This window comes from Mustela nivalis, assembly GCF_964662115.1.
Source record: "Mustela nivalis genome assembly, chromosome: 19".
Taxonomy (NCBI): domain Eukaryota; kingdom Metazoa; phylum Chordata; class Mammalia; order Carnivora; family Mustelidae; genus Mustela; species Mustela nivalis.
Window position 1 is genome coordinate 33465599 of NC_139038.1, and position 25887 is coordinate 33491485.

The 25887-nt window shown below is 46.3% G+C and overlaps 1 protein-coding gene across 31 annotated transcripts in view; it reads right to left on the reverse strand.

Moving 5' to 3' along the window:
* Positions 1-25887, reverse strand: part of RBFOX1 (RNA binding fox-1 homolog 1) — a 1569090-nt gene that overhangs the window by 345101 nt on the left and 1198102 nt on the right. For 2 of the 31 annotated variants that reach the window (XM_082713137.1, XM_082713121.1), the window contains exon 1: positions 17586-18051. The exons of 23 other annotated variants lie outside the window; for them this stretch is intronic. In XM_082713137.1, coding sequence (XP_082569263.1) covers positions 17586-17729 — 144 coding nt within the window. In that variant the 5' untranslated portion in view covers positions 17730-18051. Of the gene's footprint in view, positions 1-17585; positions 18059-18278; positions 18355-18408; positions 18736-25887 lie in introns of those variants that run through there. 6 more of the 31 variants (XM_082713135.1, XM_082713123.1, XM_082713140.1 and 3 more) reach the window with 6 other exon arrangements.

A 25887-nucleotide genomic window follows, 5' to 3' on the forward strand; every position in this document is an offset into this window, starting at 1 on the left:
AGCTGGGCTCACGGTGGTGGTTCAGGTGACCATCCTCACGTGGAATCATGTTGACATGCTTATTACCGCCACCGTGACTTTGAGGATGTCTACCCGCTGCTCAGAGGACTCTCACCACAACGCGACAGGGATGAGGTTTTCAGAAAGGCAAGGAGGTCGAACAATCTGGGGAAATGCTAAGGCATGTCATAATGTAAATCCAAGCCAGACAGTATGGAATCCAAACACACACCCTAGCTCTCCCATCCAGCAGTGAGCAGTACTCCCAAGCTGGGGTCCGGCTTCTCTCTGTGGAAGGTTTCACCTCTAGCTCCAGGCCAGGAAACAGATGCCAACAACCCGACGAGCAGGTGGGATACCCAGCAGGGAGCCCACCAAACGCGCGTCGGGGGAGAAAGGAGGTAGGAAATACGTGCTTGCATTTTCAGAGACTCTGCAGTCTGCTTTTACAGACATGACTGAGGCAGGAGGGGCCCAGAGCCAAGTTGTGCCAAACTGTGCCGATGAGTGTCTGTGAGGAAGAGCCCAGGGGCTGACCACTGCACATGGTTTCTTCATGATGTCATGGCCAGGCAGCTGGTGGCAATAGAGAGCCTCTGACAGGTGGGTTTCTCAACTTCCTGGATTAGCAGTGCCTTTCTGGGACACTCTGGGACATCAGAAGAGGAACTACCCTAAGTGACCTCATTTCCTTTCCAATAGATATTACAATCTATCTTTAGATATTGTTCAACAAACCAGATATCCCATTTACTACTTGCTAGATACTTTCTCAGCGCTTTATGCATTAACTCATTTAATCGTTGTAGCAATCTTACCAGGAAATTCCTGTTATCATCCCCGTGTTACTGATAGGGAAACTGAGGCACAGAGAGGTTAAGTCACTGGCTCAAGATCCCAGAGCTTGTGCATGGTGAATCTGGCTCCAGAGAAAGATATATATGTATAGTATTTTAAATATATTAATATTTAAATAAATCAAATCATATAAAACATATATTGCCATTGGTGAGCCCAATGGCAAGGTACTTAACTTGTCTTTGTTTCAGGTTTATGTATCTCAAACTAACGATTCTCAGATTGGCTGATCTTAAACTCGCTAATAAAAAACAAGCATATTTTTATTATAATAGCAACATATCCTATTAGCTAAGAACTCAGATATTGGGGCCATACCAAGCTTAGGTTCAAATTCTGAATCTGAATATTCCTGGCTCTGCTTTCCTAGGCAAATTACTTAGCCTCCCGGAATCTCAAGTCATTGACAGATTTAGAGGTCATAATATTTTCCTTACAAGGTTGTTGTGGAGAGTACTCAAAATCATGCAGCCACGTGCTAAAAAGTTTCCCCAGACTTGGGTCCACTTCTATGAGCTTCACTCATGGTGGCTATATTTTAGCACCATCATCTCTCCTTACGTGAATGCCAGGTATTTAAGTGCCTGCTCACTTCTTGCTCCTGGTCGAGTTTCATTGGTCAGTAAATCCCCATATTTGCTTAAGCTAGTTTGAGTTGGGTTTCTGGCCCTCGCAACTAACTAATAGATTCTGGACCAATTCAATAGTGACGGGAGGAACAGGAACAACAGACACACGCATTCATAAAAGGAAGTCGGAGAAGATACCTTTGGCTTATTTTTTTTAGCATTTTTATGGACCTTTCTAAGGGCCAAATGTTCTTATAAGCACTTCAAAGACCAACTCTTTTAATCTTTGAACAATTCTCTGATACTCGTGCTCGTAACCGCCCTGTCCTAGAAATGAGGAAGCATAACAAGGAATTTACATCATTCCTGGCTAGCTGGGTGGGAGGGCCATAGCCAAAATCAGGCCTGCCTGCTTCCAAATCCTATTTTCTTTCCTCTGCATACTTTGCATGACCAAGGAGGCTGATGTGCTTTGCTAACTAAGGGATCCTGGAGATCTGCAGAGGAGCAGGCACCTGCACTCAGGTGCTTGCATTATAAACATTGCATCCAGGCTCAAACCTCCCCTAACTGAATCCTAGGAAAAACTGCATGGGCCGTTAACAAGATTTCCAAAATATCTTCCCAGAGAAATCCCACTGCTGCGGAGCCGTGCCAACACAGACTGCATAATCTCCAAACTATATTCAGACCCAGAAATCAGAAACGTCAACCTGAAATCAACCGACCATAGTTCACATCTCTTCTTTTCAAGTAATATTTGGTGGAGAAATCTGTATCCCCTTTCTACGAATGCTTATAAACTTGTCGGACTGGCTGGTTTTGAGGTACTCATTTTTCTGCACCCCCACCTATAACAGATCTGAACTCAACAAGTCAGCATTCCATAAAGTATCTACAGTGCTGGTTTGCATCTCCCCCAAGAATACTGAATACAGCTCAGTGTGGAAATTCACAGACTCCAGGGTGGCTGTTTGTTTTAGGATTACCACCCTTCCTCAGAGACTCCCAGGATGGCCTCAAAGAGGAATGCTCTTTTTAGGACCAAAATAGAACAAAGGGACAAAAGGGAACTGTAGGATTTAAAATTAGGATAAAAAAAGAAAAAAAAGAAAAAAAAAAAACTTGGCGCCGGACTGGCCTTCCTTACCCACTTAAACTTACCAATGATGCCCAACTTTTAGTGTGGTTTGTCCCCATATGTTCCCACACTCCCACTGGGACCTAACATTTGCAGGCGCTGTTTATCATTCTGGCTAGTGGTGTGCTCATCTGCCCACCTCACTAAGCAGCCCTTGTTGTTATTTTTATAATTACTGGGAGTCTTTTTCATGGTGCACTCTGCCAGAGTGCTGGCTTACCACACACCTGTTATACTAGGAACACATGGAGAGGGGGTGGGTCTGGCAGTGGAGGAAAAGGGAAGACAGCCTTCCTGCTCACTATGAAAAGCAAAATCAAGAATAAAGAAACAGACCAGAAGCCACTAGGTATCTTTCTCTCTCTCTCTCTCTCTCTTTTTTTCCCCCAAGGCTATACTCTGTGCCAGTTTATTATTTAATAAACATTTTCTGCTCCTGGGAGAGTTTGTTTATTAGAACAAATGCTGTACCATTTTCTTTCTCTTTCTTTCTTTCTTCTTTTTTTTAAATCAAATGTCAGCTTATTTAGTCCTCATAATGACCAACACTGAGTATCAACATCCCCATTTTACAGATGAGGACACTGAAACAAAGACAAGTTAAGGGCCTTACCACTGGGCTCGCAGATGGCAAGCGGCAGATTGGAACCGCTTCTAAATTCAGGTGAGACAACCATGCTGCGTTTTTGTGTTTTTTTTTTTTTTAAATGAGTAACTATAACCTCTTGCACTTTTTTTTTTAAAGATTTTATTTGTTTATTTGACAGAGAGAGAGATCACAAGTAGGCAGAGGGGCAGGCAGAGAGAGGGGGGGGGGAAGCAGGCACCCTGCTGAGCAGAGAGCCTGGGGGGGGGGGGGTGGCTTGATCCCAGGACCCTGAGATTAAGACCTGAGCCTAAGGCAGAGGCTTAACCCACTGAGCCACCCAGGCGCCCCACCACGCCGCATTCTAATCAACATTCCTGCCAAGCAGACGTCATCCTCTCCATCACCAGCATGCCTCCTTTGTCACATCCACCGTCATCGCTACCACCACGGTCATGGGCACCTCAACCACCTCCACCAGCACCTTCACCGCCGCTACCAGTAGGAGAGTATTTCTTGAGCTTTCTATTTGCTGGGCGCTTTGCTGAGGGCCCCACGGACTATCTCCCGTGGTACTTACAACAGCCCTGTTTTCCCGGTCCCGTTATCACCCCTACTTCACCAGTGTGGAAACTAAGCCTCGGAGAAGTGAAGAAATCCGTCCCTGCAGCTGGTCGGAGGTCCACAAGATTCATGGTGTTTTTAAGATCCAAAGCCAGTTTTGCCTGACACCTATGACAATGCATTTAACTCCTGTGCTCCCTTCTCGGGAGGAGGCCGGGGGAGGCGCTGCCCACTGGGTGTTCCATCAAACTGGCTCCCTGCTCCTCACCCACCCCCTTGGGAGTTTGTTGCTCGGATGTGGGAGACCACCCCGCGGAGCTGAACTACAGCTTTGCACGCAGTAACTGTGCTACTGAACAATGTGCAAGACCAACCACTGAGACTCTGAGCTCTGGCCAAGGAGCATCCGGAGCTGTGGCCTGACATCTGCTCAAGCTGGCCTGTAATTCTGTTTGGTGAAGCCCCATGCCCCCGGGGTCATTCCCTCCTGGGACATCACCATCCTCACCAAAGCCCTCAGATGTCCCCTCCGGGGCGTTCTATTTGTTCTCCTTTGAACACCCAGCTTTGGATGAAGGGGAGTCATAAGGAATATCAGGCTTGTTTTTTAAAACTTTCACTCCTGTCCTTCTCTTCTGCCAACTCCCAGACCAGGCGGCCGTCATCACGCACCTCAATTACTGCTGTGGCCTCCTACCTGGGCCCCGCTTTCAATCTTGTCCCCCTCTGGTCTATTCTCCACAGAACAGCCAAACTAGTGTTCTTAAAGGCCAAGTTCAGTCATATTTCTCCTCTGCTTAGAGCTCTTAGCACTATTTCTCCTCCATTTTAATTTTTTTTTTTTCTTTTTGAGAAAAGTCCAACCCCCTCCCCCCATCAGTGCTTCTAAGTGCCTGCGGTGTCTTTCTGGCCCCTGTGCCTCTTTCCCTTCTCCCATGGTGCTCCGGACTCGCTGGCCTCTGCCCGGTTCCCTGGGAACACCCAGCCATGGTACGGCCGGGCACACACCTTCCACCTCAGCATGCCTGCTCTCTGCCCCCCAACCCCTGCCTCTGCCCTCCTTCCTTATCTCTGCTGGAACATCCCTTCCTCATAGAGACCTCTTCATCCTTGAACGCAACCCCCACTGTTTTCCATGGACTCAAATTTTTTTTTTTTTTTTTAAGCACACTTGCCACAACTTGCGCTACAAATGTGTATGGGGATCCTTGCTTATTACCTGCCTTCCCCAGGAACTTGTAAGCTCCGTGAAGGAAGATGAAGTTGGTTCCCTGGTCTCTGTACCCTCAGTGACTAACCCAATTTCTGAGGCGGAGCAGAGGCTAAATAAATATTTGTTGAATGAATGAGCAGGTGAATTAATTATTAACCAATTACTTAAGTGAGGGGATGAGGTCTGGTTGAATCATTAGGGATGTCACACGTTTTGCTATAGATGACTCGATACGCCTTGCATAAGTAGACCAGGAAGTTTCCAGAAATGGTTAAAAACAGAGCATTTCTCTCCACCCATAGAATCAAAATAAACTCTCAGAAGTCTGTCTTCTGTGTAAGCCTCTAGTTGTCTTATGTAATATAGTAATTGCTGTCTTGAATTAAAGACATCATTATTTTGGAGAGATGCTCTTTTTTGCATATAGAACGTGAAGGATCCATCCCTTGTATTAACACATCATCTCCTTGGCATGCTACATGATTAAGGAGGAAATGTGATTTTATTTTTTGAGAAATTGATATTTTTCGCAAAGCCGAGAGGAGCTATCAGAATAAAGGGATGTTTATTTGGGTGAATCACCAGCTTTGCACAAATCCCAAGTGCTAATTGCATAATGGGTCTTTACAAAATGCCATAATATGGGTTCGGCTGGTTTCTCTGTTTTCGGTTTGAAAAATAGATTGTTTAATAACCCATCAAAGCTATATGTAAACCAAGTAAACAATAGAGCAGATGTTGACTGCTGTCTTGTGCCTCGTAGACATAATTAAAGACAATGAAACACTCACAGAGCCCTTTAAGAGAGGACAAAGGCAAACACAGAAATCAGTACAATATAAATGTAAACTGCCCTTGCTGGACACCTGCTTTCTTAGTCCAAAATGCTGTCTCATATTTCCCGTGATGAAAAATTTTGTAACTTTCTTTATTTACTTATGTAAATATGTCCCTCCTGCCTTCTACTTTTCAGGAAGGCAGGACCAGAAAAGCTAGTCTTTTCAATTGAGTACTCACCTCTGTTTCATTGTTGCTAAGACCCTAGACAGTATCCAGAAATGCTTTTAATTTTCTCATAAGCATAAATGTGGGTAAGAAACTGTTAGCCAAAACTTTCACATTTATAAAAGAAAACCCAAGCTCTGGTTTGGGTGTAGGTCATCTGGGGCTCTGTTCACTAGTCATAGCACTCACTCTTTCATACATTTTTTAGGAATTCAAACAAATCAACATGTTTATTTCCTCAAAGTCAGGCACATTTCCTAAAATCATGATTTTACCTTATAAAAAAAATCCTATTGGGTAGAATACTTCAAGTACCATTCCAATTTTCTAAATATTCTCTTTTTCCCTCAAACTCCTACTCAGATTTCTGCTAGGTTTCAGTTCTTAGCTCTACAGGAGGAAAAAAATATAACCACACACAAAATGTAAAGCATGATATAATTAAGAGAACACAAGCATAATCAAAAAGAAAAAAAAAAAAACAACTAACACAGGGCTTTTCTCTGCAGATATCTTTAAAGAGGCATTGAAATTCAATATACCATTTGATTATATCATTTCTTCACTTCTAATTAGGGAGGAAAAAAGCTGAGGTTAAAATCAGTTTTCTGTGGCTTACTAGACAGGAAGAAACTTCCCTTGATCCAGAAGCCTCAATTCTGAAAACGAATCTCCTCACTCATTTTCAAAAACAAAGCAGAATTCTTTTCCTGTGAATAACTGAGGTTTTTTGTTTTGTTTTGTTTTGTTCTGTTTTTTAAGCCTCAAAAATCCCATTGTTTAAAGAACACCTGAATTTCCTACTGATTTGTAGCAAATAGTGACGCTGCCTCTGGTACCTCCTGGCTCCCCTGTCTGTTGTTTTTGATGATACAGAAGGAAGGGAGATTCTAATGTGATCTTGTCTCTTTATGCTAATAAAATGGTGTCAGCCCATTTTCACTGACAACACCATAAAGCATAAACACCAAACGGGAAACAAATAGGGCCCTGATAACACTGTGAAACGGACCGATCAACCCTGAAGCATCTAAGATAGATTGCACACTTCCTTCATTCATTCTGTATAGAAAGGCAGTGGAAACGTCCCTAGGTGAATCTGATTACACACACACACACACGCACACGCGTCCGCGCACACATGCGCGTCCACACACACACGCGCGCGCGCCCACGCACACATGATCTAAGCTCAGCAAGGCTGTAAAGCACTAAATTCTTGTGATTTATGGAGCAGCTTGCGCTGCATTGAGCCAAACAGCATGGCAAGCCGGGACCCCGCTCCCAGAAATTCCTTTATTAACACGACCAGGCCCCGCAAGTGAACAAAAGCAGTGGTGCGGGGTGTATAAATCATTAATACAGTGCCGGGTGGTGACTGCATTTCCTGTGTTAGTTGGAGAGCTCCTCGGCACAAGGGGGATTTGGGAATTGGAATTGGCTGCGGAGAAATGCACTCCATCATTCTCTGGGAGCGGAAGGTTCCCATCAGCCCCGCGCTCTCTCCTCTCACCTTCCCCAAGTCTGCAAGCCTCCGTGTGTGTGTGTGGCCATTTGTTCAACCATATTCCTAAAGACTTCCAACTAAAATCACGCAAAGCTTCAAAGTTGAGAGACTGCACGACTCTTTCCCCTTTGGACAAGTTTTGCCTTTAAAAGGAAAGCGCCTCGAGGGCACTGCCCGGTGCAGCGGTCTGTCCACAGCAGTGGCCCCGCAGAGGCCGGGGTAGATGGGGGGAGGCGGCAGCTTGCAGGGCCCCGGGAAGCCTGTGGGGCCAGCGCAGAATCACAGACACAGGTGTCCTTTCAGGGGCTGCTGTACCTGGCTTTTGTTTCAGACCAGCTCTTCCCCGTTCGGACCTGCAACTAAAACACCAGATGACTCGCAGGGACTCCCCAGAGGCCTGTTGTGGGGGATTAAATGAAGTAATCCATGTAAAAGTGCTTAGGAGTGCGCTTGTCACATAGCACTCCATAAAAGTTATTGATTATTTCCTTATTTTCATTAGTTTATCATCATCATCATCATCATCGGAGGGGTGGCTGGGTTCTCCCTGGCTACCTAACGTGGACTTCCACGTGGCTCACAGAGGACCCTCACGTTTTGAGAGGGACGGAAAGGAGACTTGAAGAAAGAAAAGAAAAAGACTGTTCTCGGGAATCCTGAGTCACACGTCCTGAACGGAGACCCCCAGTGGAAGGTTCTGCCATTGCACCATGGAGGAAAGCATTTTCTCCGCTCAACCCTTCCTAGTTTAATTTCTTTCTCATTGCAAATGAGTAAGGGGAACAGGAGGCCTGGGGGAAGAAGGAAAAAAGAAAGAAAGAGAGAGGGAGAGAGAGAGAGAAGTGTAGTTTTATACAGATTACTGGGATGAAAGAGCCTGTCAGAGGGTTTAAATAGAGACAACAGATCCAAAGCAAATTCACTTACTTGCAAGAGGCTTTTCATTTCTAGAAATTTGAGGACTGGCCCAGGGGAAGACAGCTTTAAAACGAGGAGTCCCACACCTTGCTCTTTTGCTTCAGCATAAACAGGACGAGTGATCAGACGGCAGTGGGACACATGCTCCCTTTCACTGGAAAGATGCAGGGTCTGAAAACACACGCACCACTGGGACAGGACCTCCCGAGCCCGGGGCGTTCGTCCGGGTGCCATAGCCCAGCACCCTTCTGGGAACCCAGACGGACTGCAGCAGGCCACTGCCATCGTCAAGCTTATGGGAATAAACTTCAGCATGTGCCCAAGTCCCCTGCGTCACAGAATAATGACATTCTGAATGGAAATAAATGAAGCCCCTGCACTGTGATTCTGTCAGCTTTTGAAAGTAAATAACTTTGCTGGTGACAAGAGCAAGACAATTTTTATTTTCCCTCCTCCTGTCACAGAGCATTAATTGAGCTGTGCAGCCACATCACATCCGACACCACCAGCAGGTCTGACAGTTGACAGGAGGAGGAGGGAGAAGTCACCCAGAACAGGCAGGAGGGACTACAGAACCCAAGGGAGATGCCCTGACTCTGGGTGTCTGAGCCCTTGGGAGGCCATGGGTGCACCGAGCACGTGGACGGGGAAGAAACAGAAAAGAAAAATGTATACTCGGCCTTGATAAACAGATGCTACTTTCCTCTAACACAGTCATTCATTCACTCATTCGTTTCTTTAACAAACATTTGGTGGCTTCTCCGTGTATCCAGCCACGGTGCTAAATTTCAGAATCCGTACCATCCCCTCACCTTACAAAGCACAGTAGGAAATGGTGATTCCTCGCCTCGATTTCTGGAGAAGCAAGTAAAGACCCAAATCAAGTTGAGCAAAGTGCCCTTTGCTCAATCCATGTGGATCAGCTAATTGAATAACACGGTTGGGATTAAGCCCTCAGCTCATGACTTCTATCCTGTACACACTCTAGAGATGCCAATATTTAAACTATGCTTTGGGGGCAGCCGACACCACTCGGTTGTAAAAGGGATGTAGTTTTCTCCTCTGAATTTTGCAAGACTCATGAGATGGACAGTTGGAAATATCCAAAAACAGGAAAGGTGGACCTGGCTGTTCATTCTGTTTATAGCTGCTGATCCTGTTTGCTGTTAATGAAAGACTCATCTTTCAGGGCGGAGATCCTTCAGCTCTCGGCCCTTACCCTTGCAAGAGAGCAGAGCTCGCCCCGAACCTGGATTCAGGCAGAGCAACAGAGTGCCCAGTTACCGAAGGGAAGAGGAGGGATCTCTGCTGTTGTTTCTGATAAGGGGAATCTAGTCCTCGAGGTGATTCCTGGGCAAACATCAAACGCCAAAAAAGAAAAGGCGCATCAAGACTAAACCTTTTGTGCATTTACTCATCAGTACAGGGAAAGCTGGGGCAGTTAAATCCTACAGCTGCCTGTACTTTGTTCCAGAGCTGCAAAGTGGGGGGGAAAAAGTCATTACGTCCCTGGGAACCCACACTAACCTGAATGCTTTTCACTCCGGGTCCAATTCCTCATTTTGATTCTGTGTGTGTTCAGACACAACATAAAGAGCAGGATCAGAAACAGGCTGAGGCGGCTCTCCCCTAGAGCCTGGTCAAGGGTTAGGGACCTCCACACCCACTCCTCAACACCATCATCTCAAAGGCCCATGCATGAGGTCGATGTTTAATATACGGCCACTCCCCTTTACTTCCTACCCTGACCGCTGTCCTGCGGGGAGGGGAGCAGGCGACACAAAGCGGGTACTTAGAGTCCTGCCCTTTGCGAATGGGTCAAGGGGGGAATGAGCAAATCCAGGTCTGGCGTTAAAGAGGATTCCTAGGAAATCCAATGCACCAAGCCAATGTTGCCCAAAGCGTGGTCCTACGTTGATGGTTCACGAGATGGCACGCGTGTAAGCACCTTCATGGCCTCTCTGTGAGGACAGAAGCCTTTGGTAACCAAGAAAACCTCAAAGAGCAGCTGGCACCTATAGCTCGATGAACATGGAATGAATGAATGAATGAATGAATGTGTGAATGAGTAAATATTTCAAAGAACATCAGAAAAAAAGAATATCTCAGCTGTGATTCCATTTATTTATTTATTTATTTATTTATTTATTTATCATTTTCAGCTTGGCCAAATCTACTTTTAGGTCCAAAATAGAAGTTAATTTTAAAAACATTCAGCGGAAGATACTGCTCTGTTGCTCTGCGGATGAGTGGATCGGTAAACATTCGGGAGGAAATGCTTACATGCTGGAAATCTGAGGAACCCTGGACCGGGTTTATTATTTTCAGTGTCCGAAGCCCACTGTTGGAAGCCCTTGGAGGAGACTTTACCAAGAGTCCTCTCAGTGTGCCACGAGGGAGGTCTTCTCCTGGCCTCCCTCGAGACCCTCTCTCCACCCCTGACCCACAAAGGTGTTTCCACACGTTCCATGGGTTTCTCCACAACCCAGGAGCGGTTTCCTCTTCTCTAGGCAGAAGGCATTCATTGCTGTCCTCTGTCCTTCCCACTCGCCTCATTTCGGTACGGTCCCAGAGGCGAACAGAAAGCCTCTGCTCCACTCACAGAGGCTGACACACCGGCACACGACCCACCTGCTCCACAAACGGCCTCCCTGTGCCTCTTGGCTCATCCACCCTCTTCCGTTCCTGCCCTTTCCCATCCCTCCTCACCCGCCGGATGCTCTCTTACCCTCCGGAGAACCATCACCTTCTTCTGCAGACCCTTACTGGCCCACCCACTGGAAAAGCCAAGAGCCAACACCCCCCACTTACGTTGTACCCATCACCCTGTTTGTTTCCCGCCAAGCACTCTACAACCTGAAAACACCCTCTTGATTCACTTAACTCTCACATCGCCTGTGCTCCTTCCAGGGGAATGCCTGCTCTGTGGTGGCAAGGACCTTTCCTAACTGATCCGCTGTGCTATTCTCAATGCCTGCCAAAACTGTCTTGTGTGGCCAAATGAAAGGATGGATAAAAGGAGTGAATATGTCATCCTATAGATCTGTGGAAAGCAGTGGCAATTGCCAGCAAATCCAAATGTACACATGCATTCATTCATTCCTCCCTTTATCTTTGCATTGAACAACTTCTATGTCTCAGGCTGACTTAGGCCTTGTGGCTAGAGTGACAGAATGGAGAAGTCTCTACCCTCATGCTGCCTCCAGTCTAACAGGTCAGAGGAAGCCTAGCAAACGTGCTTTGTTAAGTGTTCGGTGCTGAACAAATACAAGACATGTCAATTAACAAGACTGGCATTAGAAGTGGGATCCCAAGCAATAGAAAGTAGGCATCTGCTTTTCCTCAGCCGAGACCAAGGAATCAGGGCCTCAGTATGCCAGGAGGACCAGAAATGGCAGTGAAACCCCTTTCCCCAAACCCTGCCAGGAGCCAGAAAGTCCCACCCACAGAAGTTCTTTCCTACCCCTGGGCCAGGCCCAGGGATCAGGTTTGGGGATCCTTGGGGGACGCCCCCTCTCTGAGTTTCTCCCTGCCGGGGCAGCCTACAGGTTCGCTGCTCATTTCTCTAGCTCGCTCACACTCAGCATGGTTGAAGGGCCAGGGCGGGGACCCTCCTGCGCTATTGTGCCCGCGAGCTGACCCTGGCTGACACAGCCTCTCTCAGTGGGGCCCGCGCATCAAGGAGCCAGCCACAGGCCAGCGCTCGGCCAGGCAAAGTTCTCCCGGGGAGCTCCCGGAAATAGGGAACTTTATTGATGAATGGAACTTTCTTTGCTTTTCTTAATTGAATTAAACAGCACACTGGGACACCTCTCCTCGTCCATTAAAAAGGTCTCTGCAGATGGGGCAATTACGCCCACGCTTTGTCAGCTCAGCCTCCTTCCCGGGATGACATCTCCCTCGCATCACCCAGCCCCCTTAGGCACCGACGCACCAACCTGATTTTGTTTACAATGCTGCAATTTCTTTCTCTTCCAGAAGACTATTATTTGCCTGACAAACTACACTGTTTTTACCCGGCCAATATGAATAAACAAGCATTATGTTTCCTCTTGGGGCAGAGAGCCTGGTTAAATGAATCAGAAAACCCTAAAAAAGATTGTCTACCCTTAGTCCATCAGCTACCGGACAATTACTCAAGGGCCAGCTGTAAGGAAAACAGATGGCATGTGAGCGCCAATAACACGGGCTTCCTCCACTCGGGCAAAGGCAGAAAAGCAGCCGCTTGTACGTTCTAACACGGAAAAAGCGCCGCGAAATGGCAGGCAGAGCTGCCGAATGGCGCAGGACTCGGGTCTGCGGGCTAGCAGATGCTTGCAATTTCCAGTAGCGAATGTCAGACTAAATAATCTTAAGGCAGAGGCGGCCCAAGTAACCTTGCGGTCAACACCGCTCCCCACCCTAGGCCCCCATGGTCCCCAAGTGGGAGAAACCCAGAAGAAACACCAGCCAGCCCACCTGAGATGCGGGCCTCTCCAGGCTAAGGAGAGCCTCAACAGTTCAGGCCTCCTCCCCTTTGTGGGAAAATTCAGGGAAATCAGAGGGAATGGGTTAACTTGCCAAATTATGACATAGGATCTCTCCGGAAAGAGACACAGGGACCTGTATTCTATTAGACAGTCACCCAGGCCTAGAAGTGTGCTCATTCCGGCCACTTAAATTCCTTAAACAATTCAGACATGAAGATAATCTATCCTAATTCTTTTCTGCATTATTGACACTATTGACTACCCCCAATCCACAGCACAATCTAATAAATCAACAAGGGATTAAGCCAAGAAGAAAGAAGGTGATAAAATACCATTTGGCCCCCCTATAAATCATCAGACAGAGCAGCGCGAGGTAAGTAACTGGAATGAGAATTGAACTTTTCCACGCAGCCATAATTGTTATGGCCCACCTAACGTTTCCCAAATTTATAACCGTGGCTGGTGCAAGGGGGCCGTCCCCCCTCCTCCAGCCTTACTCCAGGAACCCACCTTCCCTGTGACTCCGCTGTGAGAACCACTTTCTAATTAAAGACAGAAAGGGTTGATATGCAGGTTTCAGTTCAATTGCTTTCGATCTGAAGATGTCCACGGTGAGCAATGGTTTCATTTACCAGGAATTACCCTTTGTACAAACCACTTCACTATTTAAAACAAACCACATGGATCATCATTAAGTGGGAAAAATTACCAATCTTCGGATATTGACAGTGGCATGGCCCACTTTAAAGCCCCCCCCCCCCTTGATTGTGGATTTTAAGCATTTTGACTTGTTTTTAAATTTAGGCTGGTAAAAAGGTTCTGAGTGAATAAGATTTGACAGATGAGAAGCTTTCTTTGAACAGGACTGGGAGACACTGACAGTGGTGTAGAAATAGGGAAAACTAAGTTAATATGTTACTTATCCTCTTTCAGGGAGTTAGAACTCAGTGTGAATCACGACCCTGAAGGAGATCTGACACGTACTGTGCGTCAGAAAACAAACCTCGTCCTCTCTGTCCATAGCCTTGCTATACCCCACCATGTGATGGATGCTGTTTGGTCTGGTTCCCTGTGCCTTAGGATGGGAAAGCATCTCCAGAGTTCTGTGTGTATGTCTGTGTGTGTGTGTGTGTGTGTGTGTGTGTGGTTGTTTTCTGTCTCTCCGTGAAAAATAAAACACATTCCTTTTCGACCTAGCTTGTAGAAACTCCCCACATTTGGAATCTGTATTCAGAATTTCCCTGCAAAGCAAGGGTGTCTAAGTGGGTAGCCCCTTTGGGATTCTGGGAAGATTCCAAAGTGGGGAGATGTGGGCTTGCCGTTCTTCTCACATGGGAAAAGATCCGCCATCAAAGGAGACATCCAATAAAGCCACTGCAGTGTGTCAAGAACAGAGACCGAAACAGGGACTTCCCCTGGACGGCAAGATTGAAGTCAGAGGCTCTAGAGCTTCTCCTGCCTGAGAATGGTCTACAAGCACAAGAGAGATGCTACGTCCTAGAGGTAGCCAGGTGTGCAGACGCACATGTGTACCCAGTGTACATATGCACATGACGGCACTGTTGGATTTGATATCTATCCCGTCTTGCAATTCCAAACTGTGGCACTATCTCCGATGTTAAGAGAGAGGAGGAAGATTAAAAAACAAAGGAAGAAATCTTAACTATCTTAGCCCACCTAAAGCAGAAGTACTGGGGAATATAAATAAATGAAACGGAATGGGTCTAAGAATTTAAACATCGCAGGGGCCTCTCCCTTGGCCTGAATAAATAAGTTCTTCATGGCAAAAGGGTTATGTCATTTTCACTGGGTCTTTCATAGTAGACTCAGGTGTTGGGGTATCCCAACTGATTTTTGTTTTTATAAATTGTCTCCAGAACAGATCTGGGAGAGTGTAGGGAAAAAGGCTAGATGTCATGGCCGAGTCAAAGAAAGCAAATGATGAAGGGGTTTTCCTTAGACACTGGGTGAGAAATACACACTGTATGAACTTCATTCCGGGAGAAGACATTTCAGTGAAAAAGCCCCTGATCAGAGCGTGTGCGTTTATAAGACAGAATGAGAAAGCCTCCAAAATAAGATCGTTGTGTTTTAATTACCATTTTCTTATGTAATTGGTGATCTGAAATGACGAAGATTCCTGAAAGCGGCTTACTTCAAAATAATAGTAAAATAAAATGTTTCTAATGCAGGTGTTCTTTCTCAGAGATGTTGCCTGATCCAGGCATTTGATCAGCATACTCCGAGAGTCCACATTAGCCCTCTGATCATCAAAATTAAATAGAGATACAATCTCTGGCCACAGAGATAGCTATAGGTTAACAGCAGATAGGAAACATAGTGGAGATATATGGATAGAAGACATACGGATGGTTATCAGGAAGTGGTCTGTGGAGACTGAAGTGAACTATCTCACACCCTTCATCAGCCGATGGTCCGGACAGCTACATAAAAGCAGTGACAGGGGACTTCTACACAAACATGGCAGCACCGGGTAGTAGAGATGACCTGAAAGTATAGCTCTCTCGCCCTGACCACGAGCCTTAGGCAGGGTGGGAGGTGTGGCTGGAAAACCAATTCTCAAACAGACCGGCAAAAATAATTGTCTGCCTGCACTATACTTTAGGCATTTAGTGAAACTCAGAAAAAATACATACGTGCACACACACACACACGCGCGCGCACACACGCACACCGCATTCTGACACTGTGTCCCAGCATCCCCTTATCAACACTTTCACTGAAAGCCTTGCAAGCTCTTCCTTTCTGGAGGGGGCTGCATCCCAAAGCACATTTCAAAACCCACCTCCATCCATCTTCATGTGGAGCCACGATGCTGCTTTAGTCACTTCTAAATATATGTTATGGCTGCCAACATTCCCTTTGAGTCTCCCCTTGTCAGGGCAGGAGCATTTTCCCTCCTAGGAGAGACTGCCTGGCGGGGGCTGAGAATGGCTGCATTTATCCCATAGACTTGTCCTTTTCATGGTAAGAAGAGCCTCTCACTCAAACTCACTGCCTTCTCTCCTAAGTTGTGCCTAAATGCGCAAGCCCATTTAACAATCTACAAGGAGGAAACACCAATTTATTAGAAAGAATAATGCACAAAGAAACAGTGAGAACATGGAATACCTATAGCACCGCACTTGTTAAGTAATGTTGTTCAAATTAATTAATAAATAACATGAAAGAAGTGAATAGAGGAAGGAAGATATCAACTCATATTAATAATTTGATTAAATTCAAGTAAGGCTGGGCATCTGTAGAAATGCTCATTAGGATAGTCTTCTGGTGGGTAGCTGGTATAAAACACACAACACACACACACGCACACAGAGGCATTCACAGCAAAGGTACAGAGATGGTAGAAGCAGATGAATCATATAATATGTTACCAATGGGCTCTTGGGAGATGTTTTCTGGCACAATTTGCTTAATGAGAAATGGAATAAAACAATATTTAAAAGGATAAACCAATTTGTTCCTGAGCTATTAAAACAACAAAAAGAAAAGGCTGTTCTCCAAAGGGCTTCCAACAGAAAATATGCTATAGAAACATTTTCTGGGGGCAACCAACTCCATAACAAATTACCCAAATGTTCAAAACAGAATTTTGACATTTTATGAATACATATATTCCCACAACGCAGATTGAAATTGAGGGTCTTTGGGGAAGGAGGCCCCTCCGAACACTTGTGAAGGAAGTTTTGTCAGCTACAATACCCCACACACTTAACAAACGGTTCTCGTGAAGGGAGTCCATCGAAAAACATAAAATGACTACAACCGCTGTTAACTCTTCACAGAGCAGGACGGTGATACTGGGCAGGGAACAGGATTCTACCTGCGCGACAAAATCTTTCCAACCCTGCCAATTCACATGGACAGCCTCTGCCCAGAGACCCAGAACTAAGCTTGTCCCCCACCCCCTACCAGGCGACAGTGCAGCTGCTTCTCAAGACCAGTGACCAACTTAGGCAGCAGCCCTACTAGTAAAGAGGGAGAAACCGAGAGGGTCCGAGGGAAACACTCAGAGAAAGACTGATAGAAACACAATGAAAGATTCTGATGTGCACACAGAATGGAAAATAAAACAAACACAGAATCCTTCAGGAAGACCATTAAAGGAGAGTGGAGGAGGGGAGGGGAAAAAAAGCCTTTACACATGCCAACAAAGACAGCATCCTAAACCACTGCCTTCATCACAGAATGGCCAGTGAGTTTGGAGGCAGATTCCAGGGCTGACACGCTCCAGAAACCCAAAGGCTCAGATCCCAAGCAGACTGAATAAAGCACAGCCCAGACAAACTTAAGAAAACAAAAATACTGAGCACACACACATACATACAGGTCTTTTCACTCCCTATTAAGACAGCTAAATTAATCCTCCAGGCAGGGGAGTGCCTCCACAAAGATCCAAACTCTTAGCATCAAAGGGGTCTCAGACTCAGGTCCTCACCCGCGGAAGACACAAGAGAAATACAAGTAAAAGAAAATGCAGTTTGCAATTTTAAACTCCAGGCACCCAGGCTCAGAATCAGGCATTCAAAGTATTCAGAGAGGTGCAAAAACAGCGGGGCGCAGGGCGCCTGGGCTCCGCAGAGAACTAGGGGCCCGGATCCACCCCGCCCATCCGAAAGCACAAGCCCCCTCCCCAACCCCCTCCAGGGTCCAAAGCGCAGCCCAGCGATGCGGGTACCCAGTCCGCGGAGCCTGAGCCCCGGAGGCAGCCACCGAGGGAAGAGCGCGCCTTACCTGCTGTAAGTACATAAAAGTCAAGGCACACGAGAGCTGGGGACACATGCCCACGTTGGGGAGCGCCACGCAGGTGGCCCCCGTCAGAGGATGCTGCATCGTTTCTCTCTGGCGCCCGCCGAGCACGAGTGGGGACGCTCGCATGCAATCACGCTGCTCTTTGCCTGGTCGCTACAATGTTGTTGTTGTTGGTTTTTTTTTTTTTTTTTTTTTTTCCTTTTTAATTTTGCTGATTATCTAAGTCAAAACCCGGTGGCCGTCCCTCCTCTTCTCTCTCTCTTTCTCTCTCTCCCTCCCCCCGCCGCACCCTGCGCGCGCCAGTCCCTCCTCGCTGGCTTCCTTCCCTTCGGGTTTGCTAGATCGTGGCGTTCATCTGCCTCCAACTAAGACACTCCAGAGGGCCGGGAAACTATTTTGTTGCCTTCGTGGTTGTACCCTTTCCCCGGTTTGTTGGGCCTGCTTTCTGATGCCCCGCAAAGTGGACGGTGCCCCCTACCCCCCGCCCCCCCCCGCCCCCCGTGAAGATGACAAGAACAGGCAAAGGCAACTTGTAGGGGAGGGGGAGGGGGTGGATGCCCTCCTGTAGATGCTGGGGGTGGGGTGGGGGGAGAAAGCTAAGGACGAGAGAGGGAGGGGAGAAAGGAGAGAGAGAGAGAGAGAGAGAGAGAGAGAGAGAGAGAGATTTTGACTCACACTGAGGCTCAGTCCGTTGGTGCTGATGCTGCCTGCTTCCTCATTTGTCAAAATGGGTCCAGGGGCAGGGTTGGCTTTTTTTTTTTTCCCCTCCCCACTGCTTCCCCCCCCCCCCCCAAAAACGACTCACCAAAATTCAAATTGTGTCTGCTAAAAATCTCCGCGGGGCGGGTGAGGAAGTGAGAGAGCGCCCCACGTCGCCAGCATCCGGGCGGGCGAGGGGGACAATTAATGCGATTGCCCAGCTGGGACCCAGACTCTTTAGATGTTGGTGGCGGTTTGTTTGCCCGACTCTCGTTGAAAATAAACACAGAAATGGGATTCCCCTTCGGAAGAGTGCGGAGACGACGCCAGGGGTTGGGGGCACGGGGAGCTGAGAGCTGCGGCGCCCGAGGGAGGGCGGATTCTGGGGGGCCCCCACCGCCGGCAGAATGGTGAGGCAGCGACGCGCCCCCAAGGCTTTGGGGCGCAGCTTTCGCTCTGCGCCTTGCCTTGGCTGTGCAGGCAGCGGCTAGCACTTGAACCAGCTTGAGCCGCTGAATGGGGAAACCGCCCTGGCTGGCACCGGAGTCAGCCCTGTTGGACTAACTAATACGGCAGCCCCGGGTGAAGGCGAGGGGGCTTCTCCGGCCCAGAATCCTTGCTCTTCTCAAATTATAAATGCACAGGGTGGGGAAGTCCGTGTCTGATAAGCCATTACTCTGTGGGCTGCAGCGGGCAAATTACAATGGTTTTATTTATTTTATTTTTTCTTGCCTGGCCAGCCCTCCTTGGCCAAATTAGCATTCTGCTCTTGTAGAAGGATCTCCCCCTTCCCTTTATTTTATGAAGTAATAATTATTCATTAGTAGATTTCGTTAGTCTTTATGCAATAAAATAGGATGTGATCTGCAAATCAAAAGAAAATATTAAGACTCTAACGCATCGTTGGTCCCCATAGGGGGGAAAAAAAAAAGCACGTTCTTGGCAGCAGTAAAATCATGATCAGGAATAGTAGCCATATTTTTTGAAATAGATTTTGACCCGGTGATTGGATTTTCTTTTTCTTTTTCAGAGCAAGAGGCTGTCTGAACATCATCTTTTTTGATTCTTGGGTCCCAGGCAAGAAACCTGGCTGGGGGCCTTGCCGCTGGCCTGCAGGATAGAGCAGACCCCACACCCCAAGAGGCATGAGATCAGCCCAGGAAGGAGCACCTGGGGCAGGACCAGGGGACGGGCCTCAGGGGGACATCCCTGCCGACTTCTCCGTGGGGCTCAGGGAGCTACTCTTAGCCAAAGGGCTCCTTCTGAACTGAGCCATCAGCTTGAAAGGCACAACTCACTTTGCAGGCTAATCAAAATGCTTTCTGAAGAAAAGGAAATTAATTATTCCACAGCTCCAGTTTTTGTTGTTCTGTTTTGAAATGCCATCGATAACTCTAAAGTCTTTGCTATGCCAACACCAAGCCCCGACTGGCCTTCTTCCTTCTCTTTGCTTTGCAAAACCAGTCCCTCCAACACCCTGGCACTCACACAGCCTGTGGGTTTAGAGGGGCACGCTACCATGTTTCACCCAGAGCCGAGGTTGCTATAGGGTTAGGGGGCTAAGCCCCCTGTTAGGGGGCTTCTGGCTGGTATTTTACGCTGCTGGGTTGGGGGGCAGTATTTAGTGTGAAAAAATCCTTGCTATATGTTGTCTAACAAATCACATTCACTGGGCAAGGTCTCATTCTCATTCACAAATAAACTGCTTCACTCTTTTCCTTCTTTTCTTACTTTCTGCCTGTCTTCTATTTATTTTATTATTTTACAATTCACAAAACCAAAGAGAAAGCCGTTCCACAAAACACACCTGGAAAAAAAGGTCAGAGATTCTGCTTTTTAACTCCCTACTCTCTCCTTCCCATGCTTTCCAGTCTGTTCTACTGATGGGGGTTCACTTAGCTTACTTCATTTTTTTTTTTTTTCTTGCTGGCATTGGAAAAGCTTGCAAATGCCCCAGGAAGAGGACAGAATTTTCCCTTCAGCTCATTTTCATAAGAAACACGATAAATAATACATGGCACTTTAATAAGACCTTATCTGAATGGTTTAATGAAAAACAAATACATTATGTAAAGAACCAATAACTGTTCTCGGCTGCGCTGAGCCAACACTGGTTTTCCGGTCCGTTTTCTCTTCAAAGTTGAAAGCCCTCAGTGGTGATTGGATTCTTATGGACCCATTTTGCAATGGCTCAGACTTCTCTTTAAACCTGGGACTTCCTAGCCAGGCACACTGGAAGTCTGCAGAATGAACCCATGCAATCCAGACCTTCTAGATTCATCTCAAAATGATATGGAGCCATTCTGTGGACGACCGAGTCTGAGCATCCCTGCACGAGTGGGTACATGGAGACAAGCAGGCCCCTGCACACACACACACCCCCAACATGGCAGCTGCACAAAGGAGCAGGCAGGGAAGAGTCTACAGCTAACATCAGTGCATGTTAATCAAGCAAAGAGCATCCAATGACCATAAATCAAAAGGTAATGCCGTATCTGCAAATACTGCTCACTTGATGACAAAATTCTGCCAGCCTTTCAAGCAGCATCTGGGGATGCTGACTTTGAATTCCATCTCAACAGAGACTCAACAGAGACATCTTTCGATGTGAAAGACCCACATCAATGCCACTAGCCCCAGGTGATTCCTCCACGTCAATAAATGGGAGAAGCGAGGAAAGAAAACACTCTTCTGTCTCTACAAAGACTCCCTGGGCACTTGGGATCACCTGTGTGTAGATAGCCCATGCGCAATCAAGGGGTACCATCCTGTCTAGCAGCTACGAGGACCCTTCACGAATGCTCACACGTCCCCTGTAGGAAGCAGAGAGTGCAGGGAAAACCAGCAATGAACAACACCATCCTCAAAGGAAAGTTAAGCAGAAGGCCGCTGCTCAAGTTTTAATTTGACCCACACAACAGGGTTTGTAACTTTTTCCTTCCCTCCAATCTGCCAGCTACTTAAAAGAATAAAAGAAATCACTATGGTTTTTATTCTCTTTCATAAATCCCTATTGTCACTTCCTAAGGCTGTCAGAAGAGCAGGCATTTCACTAAAGTGGGATCTTCTAGGGGGGTTTTCATGCCCCAGAGCAAGAAAAATTCTGGTTAGACAGAGAGCAGGACTTCTTGATCTTAAATGTAATTACCTGTGCTGGGGTTAGCTCCCTGACAATGTCCAGGACTGGCTCAGAAGTATTTTCTTCTAGCTTCCACATTTTGATAGGGGCAGCTCCCCAGGCCAATCTTCAGGAAGGTGAGAATTAAAGTATCTGCAGAAAACTTTATCTCTGCTACAAGCCCTTTGAGTCACCTACTTGCTCAACTACTTGGAGGACATTTAGTGTTGACTGCATTCCAGGCCCTGTTCTAGCCAGTTTTTTTTTTTTTTTTTTCATCTGTAAAATGGGGCTAATAATAGCTTCCTCACAGAATTGCAGCGAGGCTCGGAGTTTTTTTCCTCCCTAATTCATGGGCCATCACAATAAAAATTTAAAAACAGTGGAGAGAGCGCATGAAATTAACAACTTAAAAATTGTTTGCCAAGTTAGTACGCACACACACACGCACACACACACCATCTGTCATCATCATCATTTCATAAAGGAAAGGGCATTTTATACCAAAAAGTAAGAAGGACATAATCTCAAAATAAAGGACAGCCCTTCAAATTGATTAAATTTAGGTCTATTAAAATTTTCACTAAATTGCCCTTAATTTTCTCATTTAGCTGCAGTCTGTTGAAAATGTCATTACGGCATCAGATGGATCCGTGGATCAGCATTTGGGAACCACCGAGATAATGAGTGGAAAGTGCTTCCCAGCACAGGCACTGGCACACCGGGCATCAATACATGCTCACCGTGGTGGGCGCGCCTGCGAACAACAGTTACACCCACGAGGCCTGGATAACGACCCTCCTCACCCCGACAGTCTCGCCGCAGCAAACCAAACCAAACACTCTGCTCCACTCTTAGCGCCCCGAGCCCCAGCGTCGCATGCCTTTCACGAGGGGGGAGCTTAATAAAAGTCAGAAACGGGTGGGATTTGTGGAACCACCCGAGTTTCTTCATTTTCCTCCATGACCCGGTGGCCGCGGCCCTGTTCATTTAAGGCCACCTGAAATATGAGAACTATGGTGAAGTCTGTGGGAACACCTTCCAGCTCAGAGGAGGGCACGCAGCATTCTGTGAAGTGGGGGATACCTCTTTTGGAGTCTCACTGCCACTGGGTGAGGAGTCCCGGCTCTGTCTTATATTTCTACGGCTGCTGTTCAAGATCTACGGAGTTATAAGCTCTTAAGATCTTAGTTTCATTCTAACAGGGAATGATAATTGTGCCTTCCTAATTAAGTTGTTAAAAGATAAAATAATGTAATACACATGAGTTCTGAGATCGGTGCCTATCACCTAGCAACGACTCAGTACATACCAGCAACTATTAGCATGGATTACTTTTATTCTTATGCCCTGACTCGTTGATGCCATAGACATTCCTATTTTTTCTTTCTTTTTTTGCTAAAAATCACACAAACAAGACCAACAGAGTCAATCTATTTATGAAACGACTAACTCTAAGTGCAATTTTTTTTTTTTTTTGAGAATTCTTTCAAATGATATGGGATGTATACGAAAATGTATACCCATCACCTTTCTGCCCTGGTCTTCTGAGTACAACAATTTATTTAACCTTGCCAATGCATCAGATGAACATCAACTTTCATAGTAGTGCTTGTCGACTAAATTCGTCACCAGCTGTATCTCCTAAAATTTCAGGTCAAGTCTTTTGCTACTTTTTGGGGACCGACTACGGTAACATGCAAAGATAGATTCTGGCCAATATGGTTACCATATTGTTTCTTGAACTTCCCCCAAAGGCTATGAGGTGGGTTTTCACTGCCCCAGTTTATGTAAGAAGGAAATGAGGCTCCAAGAGTGCACACCTGAGCCTACAAATAAGGGACGGGGGCAGTGTTTCCAATCAGGGCTGTTGAACAAAAAAGCCAGAAAATATTCTTTCCATCATCATGCTGTCCCGTAGTCATAGAGACACTTCTTCCAAATCATCACTGTTCATCACCAACATGTTATTTATCATTTTGGGCAATATCTAAACCTAACAATCACTAATCTGAAGCATTATTCTATGTCTTTATAGCTGCAAGATTTCCTCTTTCAGGAATCTTATCAGTCCCCTTGGCCACCAAACTTTCCCTAGCTTTCTTGTCCCTACTTGATTATAGGAGGAGTAAGTCCCACCCCACTCACAGTGTAGCTTAAGCTCTTCTGAATAAAGAAGTAAGTAAGTAAGTAGATATGTAAATAATAAACCAATAAAATTAATAAATACATTTTTTAAAAGAAGAAGAAAACGCTTTCATTTGCCGACACCTTCTTATTACCACGTCTGACCAAAGTTGCCAGTTGTACAATGTTCCAGCCAACGAGCACCCCTCAAGAGAGACCCAAGACACACCAGACAGAACCCCACAGTTTAAAAATACCAGACCAAGCAAATAACCTAAGCTCCCACAGGAGCCTTCCTGAAATAATGGGTTCCAGGAGGTGATGCTAAGGGAGAGTGCAATGTTTGGCACTTGAGAGGGTGGGAGTCTGTTTCCAGTGCATAGGACAGAATGTAAGAGCGTGGGACAAGGGACAGTAGGCGGCAGAGACAAAAACAGCTAAGTGGTGATTTCTCCTAATGAACAAGTGGGTGGGAAGGTCTACTTTGGGAAGCCTCCACACCCCGCCCACTCTCAGTGTTGTGACTTTCTGGATGGAACTCGAGCAAATCCGAAGGCAAACAAAGGCTGCAGAAGATTCTATTTTTCCTTTGTAATAAGCTTGGCTACAAGGTTCTTTGACCCGATAAATGCTCAGAAATATTTATCTTTATGCAACATGAGTCACCTTAAAAATCTCCTATTAAAGTGATTTCACCTCTAACATCTCAAGTTCTGGAATAATCCCTCTTGACCTTAACCTACCCAAGGTCCTGTCTTGGCACACAGGCAAGAGCAACCACAGGGATCCTGAGTCCCTGGCATCATCAGTCCACCTTCAAAGGCTGCTAATTGTTGGTGCTGAACTAGGAAGGATGTCAGGACTCAGAACAAAACTGGGTCAGTCTGAAAGAATCAGAACACATAGCGAATGGATCGGATACTCGGCAGAAAAACCTTCCTGGTTCTCAAGATCTCACCTCACCAAACACACAATCTATGGAATTCCAAGTCCTGGTCCCCAAACCACAATTTGCATTTACGGCACCTCACAGTCTTACAACCTCATCTGACCTGCTAGCTCAGAGTTTTCTATTCCCTGTCTCTGGATTCCATCACAAGAGCCCACACATAAAGGAGCTCAGCCCTTCCTCATGTTCTGCAACACATCCACTCATAAAAGGCATGTTTGAGTTTAGGAGACAGAAGACTGTGGAAGCATACGGAAGACTGAATAGAAGAGATTCTCATCTTAGAAACAATTCTAGAAGGACTGGTGTGTATCATATCCTTGCAAAGTCAGTTAGCCATCCTACCACCATTGACTATGAGTCTACTCTCCTGGTTCTAGACTTTCTCTGCCATACTCCTTTTTCCTCCTCCTCTGCCCAGAGGGAACCAGAGAGCAAATTCTCATTTCCATCTCTTTGTCCCACATTTTTTGCTCCTTGAAAGCTTGTCATCAGCTATCCCTGTGCCCTTCTGCAGATTCCCTACTAACCCAAGATCGTATCAAGCCATTTTCAGAGGACTTCCTGTGTCCACTCTTAAAAGAAAAGCATTTCTTTCACCTGGTTTCAAATAGAATAATTCAACACTTTTTTGTGCACAGTGGTTCGTAGGAGAAATACTGTATATTTCCCTGGCTGGACCTTCTTATGCGCTTCTGTGGCAGAATTCTTACGTGTTCCATAAACTCAAGATCTTGTCTGGTGTCACCTCCGTTAGGTTTCTTAACTTGTGTACCCCAGTTGTCATCACCTTGCATGACCCTCGTCATGTCATGGCTATGCTACATTTCGCACACCTGTGAAGGATTTGTAGCAATCAGACGCCATGGAATCCTTGTCTCCTCCATGCTGACCTCTCTTCACAGGCTACTCCTCAGGAATGATCATGTTCCTCTAACAGACTTCTGCATGTGTCAGTAGGAGGATCCTATCCTTGCTGCTGTCTTAACATCCCTCCTAGACAAAACATGGGCACATGCTTCTCTTCCTCTGTGGACTTGCCTCCATGTTAATGGAAGCACCTCCCTTCCATGTAGTTAACCTTGAAACATCAACATTCGCCCTTCACGCCTCCCTTTGTTGCTCTGAATAGTCAACTGATTCCTAAACCACAATATTTTTAACTCCCTGAGCTCCAACTGTGAAGCCTGTCTTGATTTTCCATTTCTCCTGTCCCAGTGCATCACATTATTCTCTTTAGCCTAGATTTAAAAAAAAAAAACAAAACAAAACAAAAAAAAAAAACAAGCAAACAAACAAAAAACAAAACAGTGCTCCCCTAATTGGCTCCTTTGCTCCTGGTCCCCGTTCCTCTCATCCCACAGGCCACATGGACTCCAGAGGGGAATTTT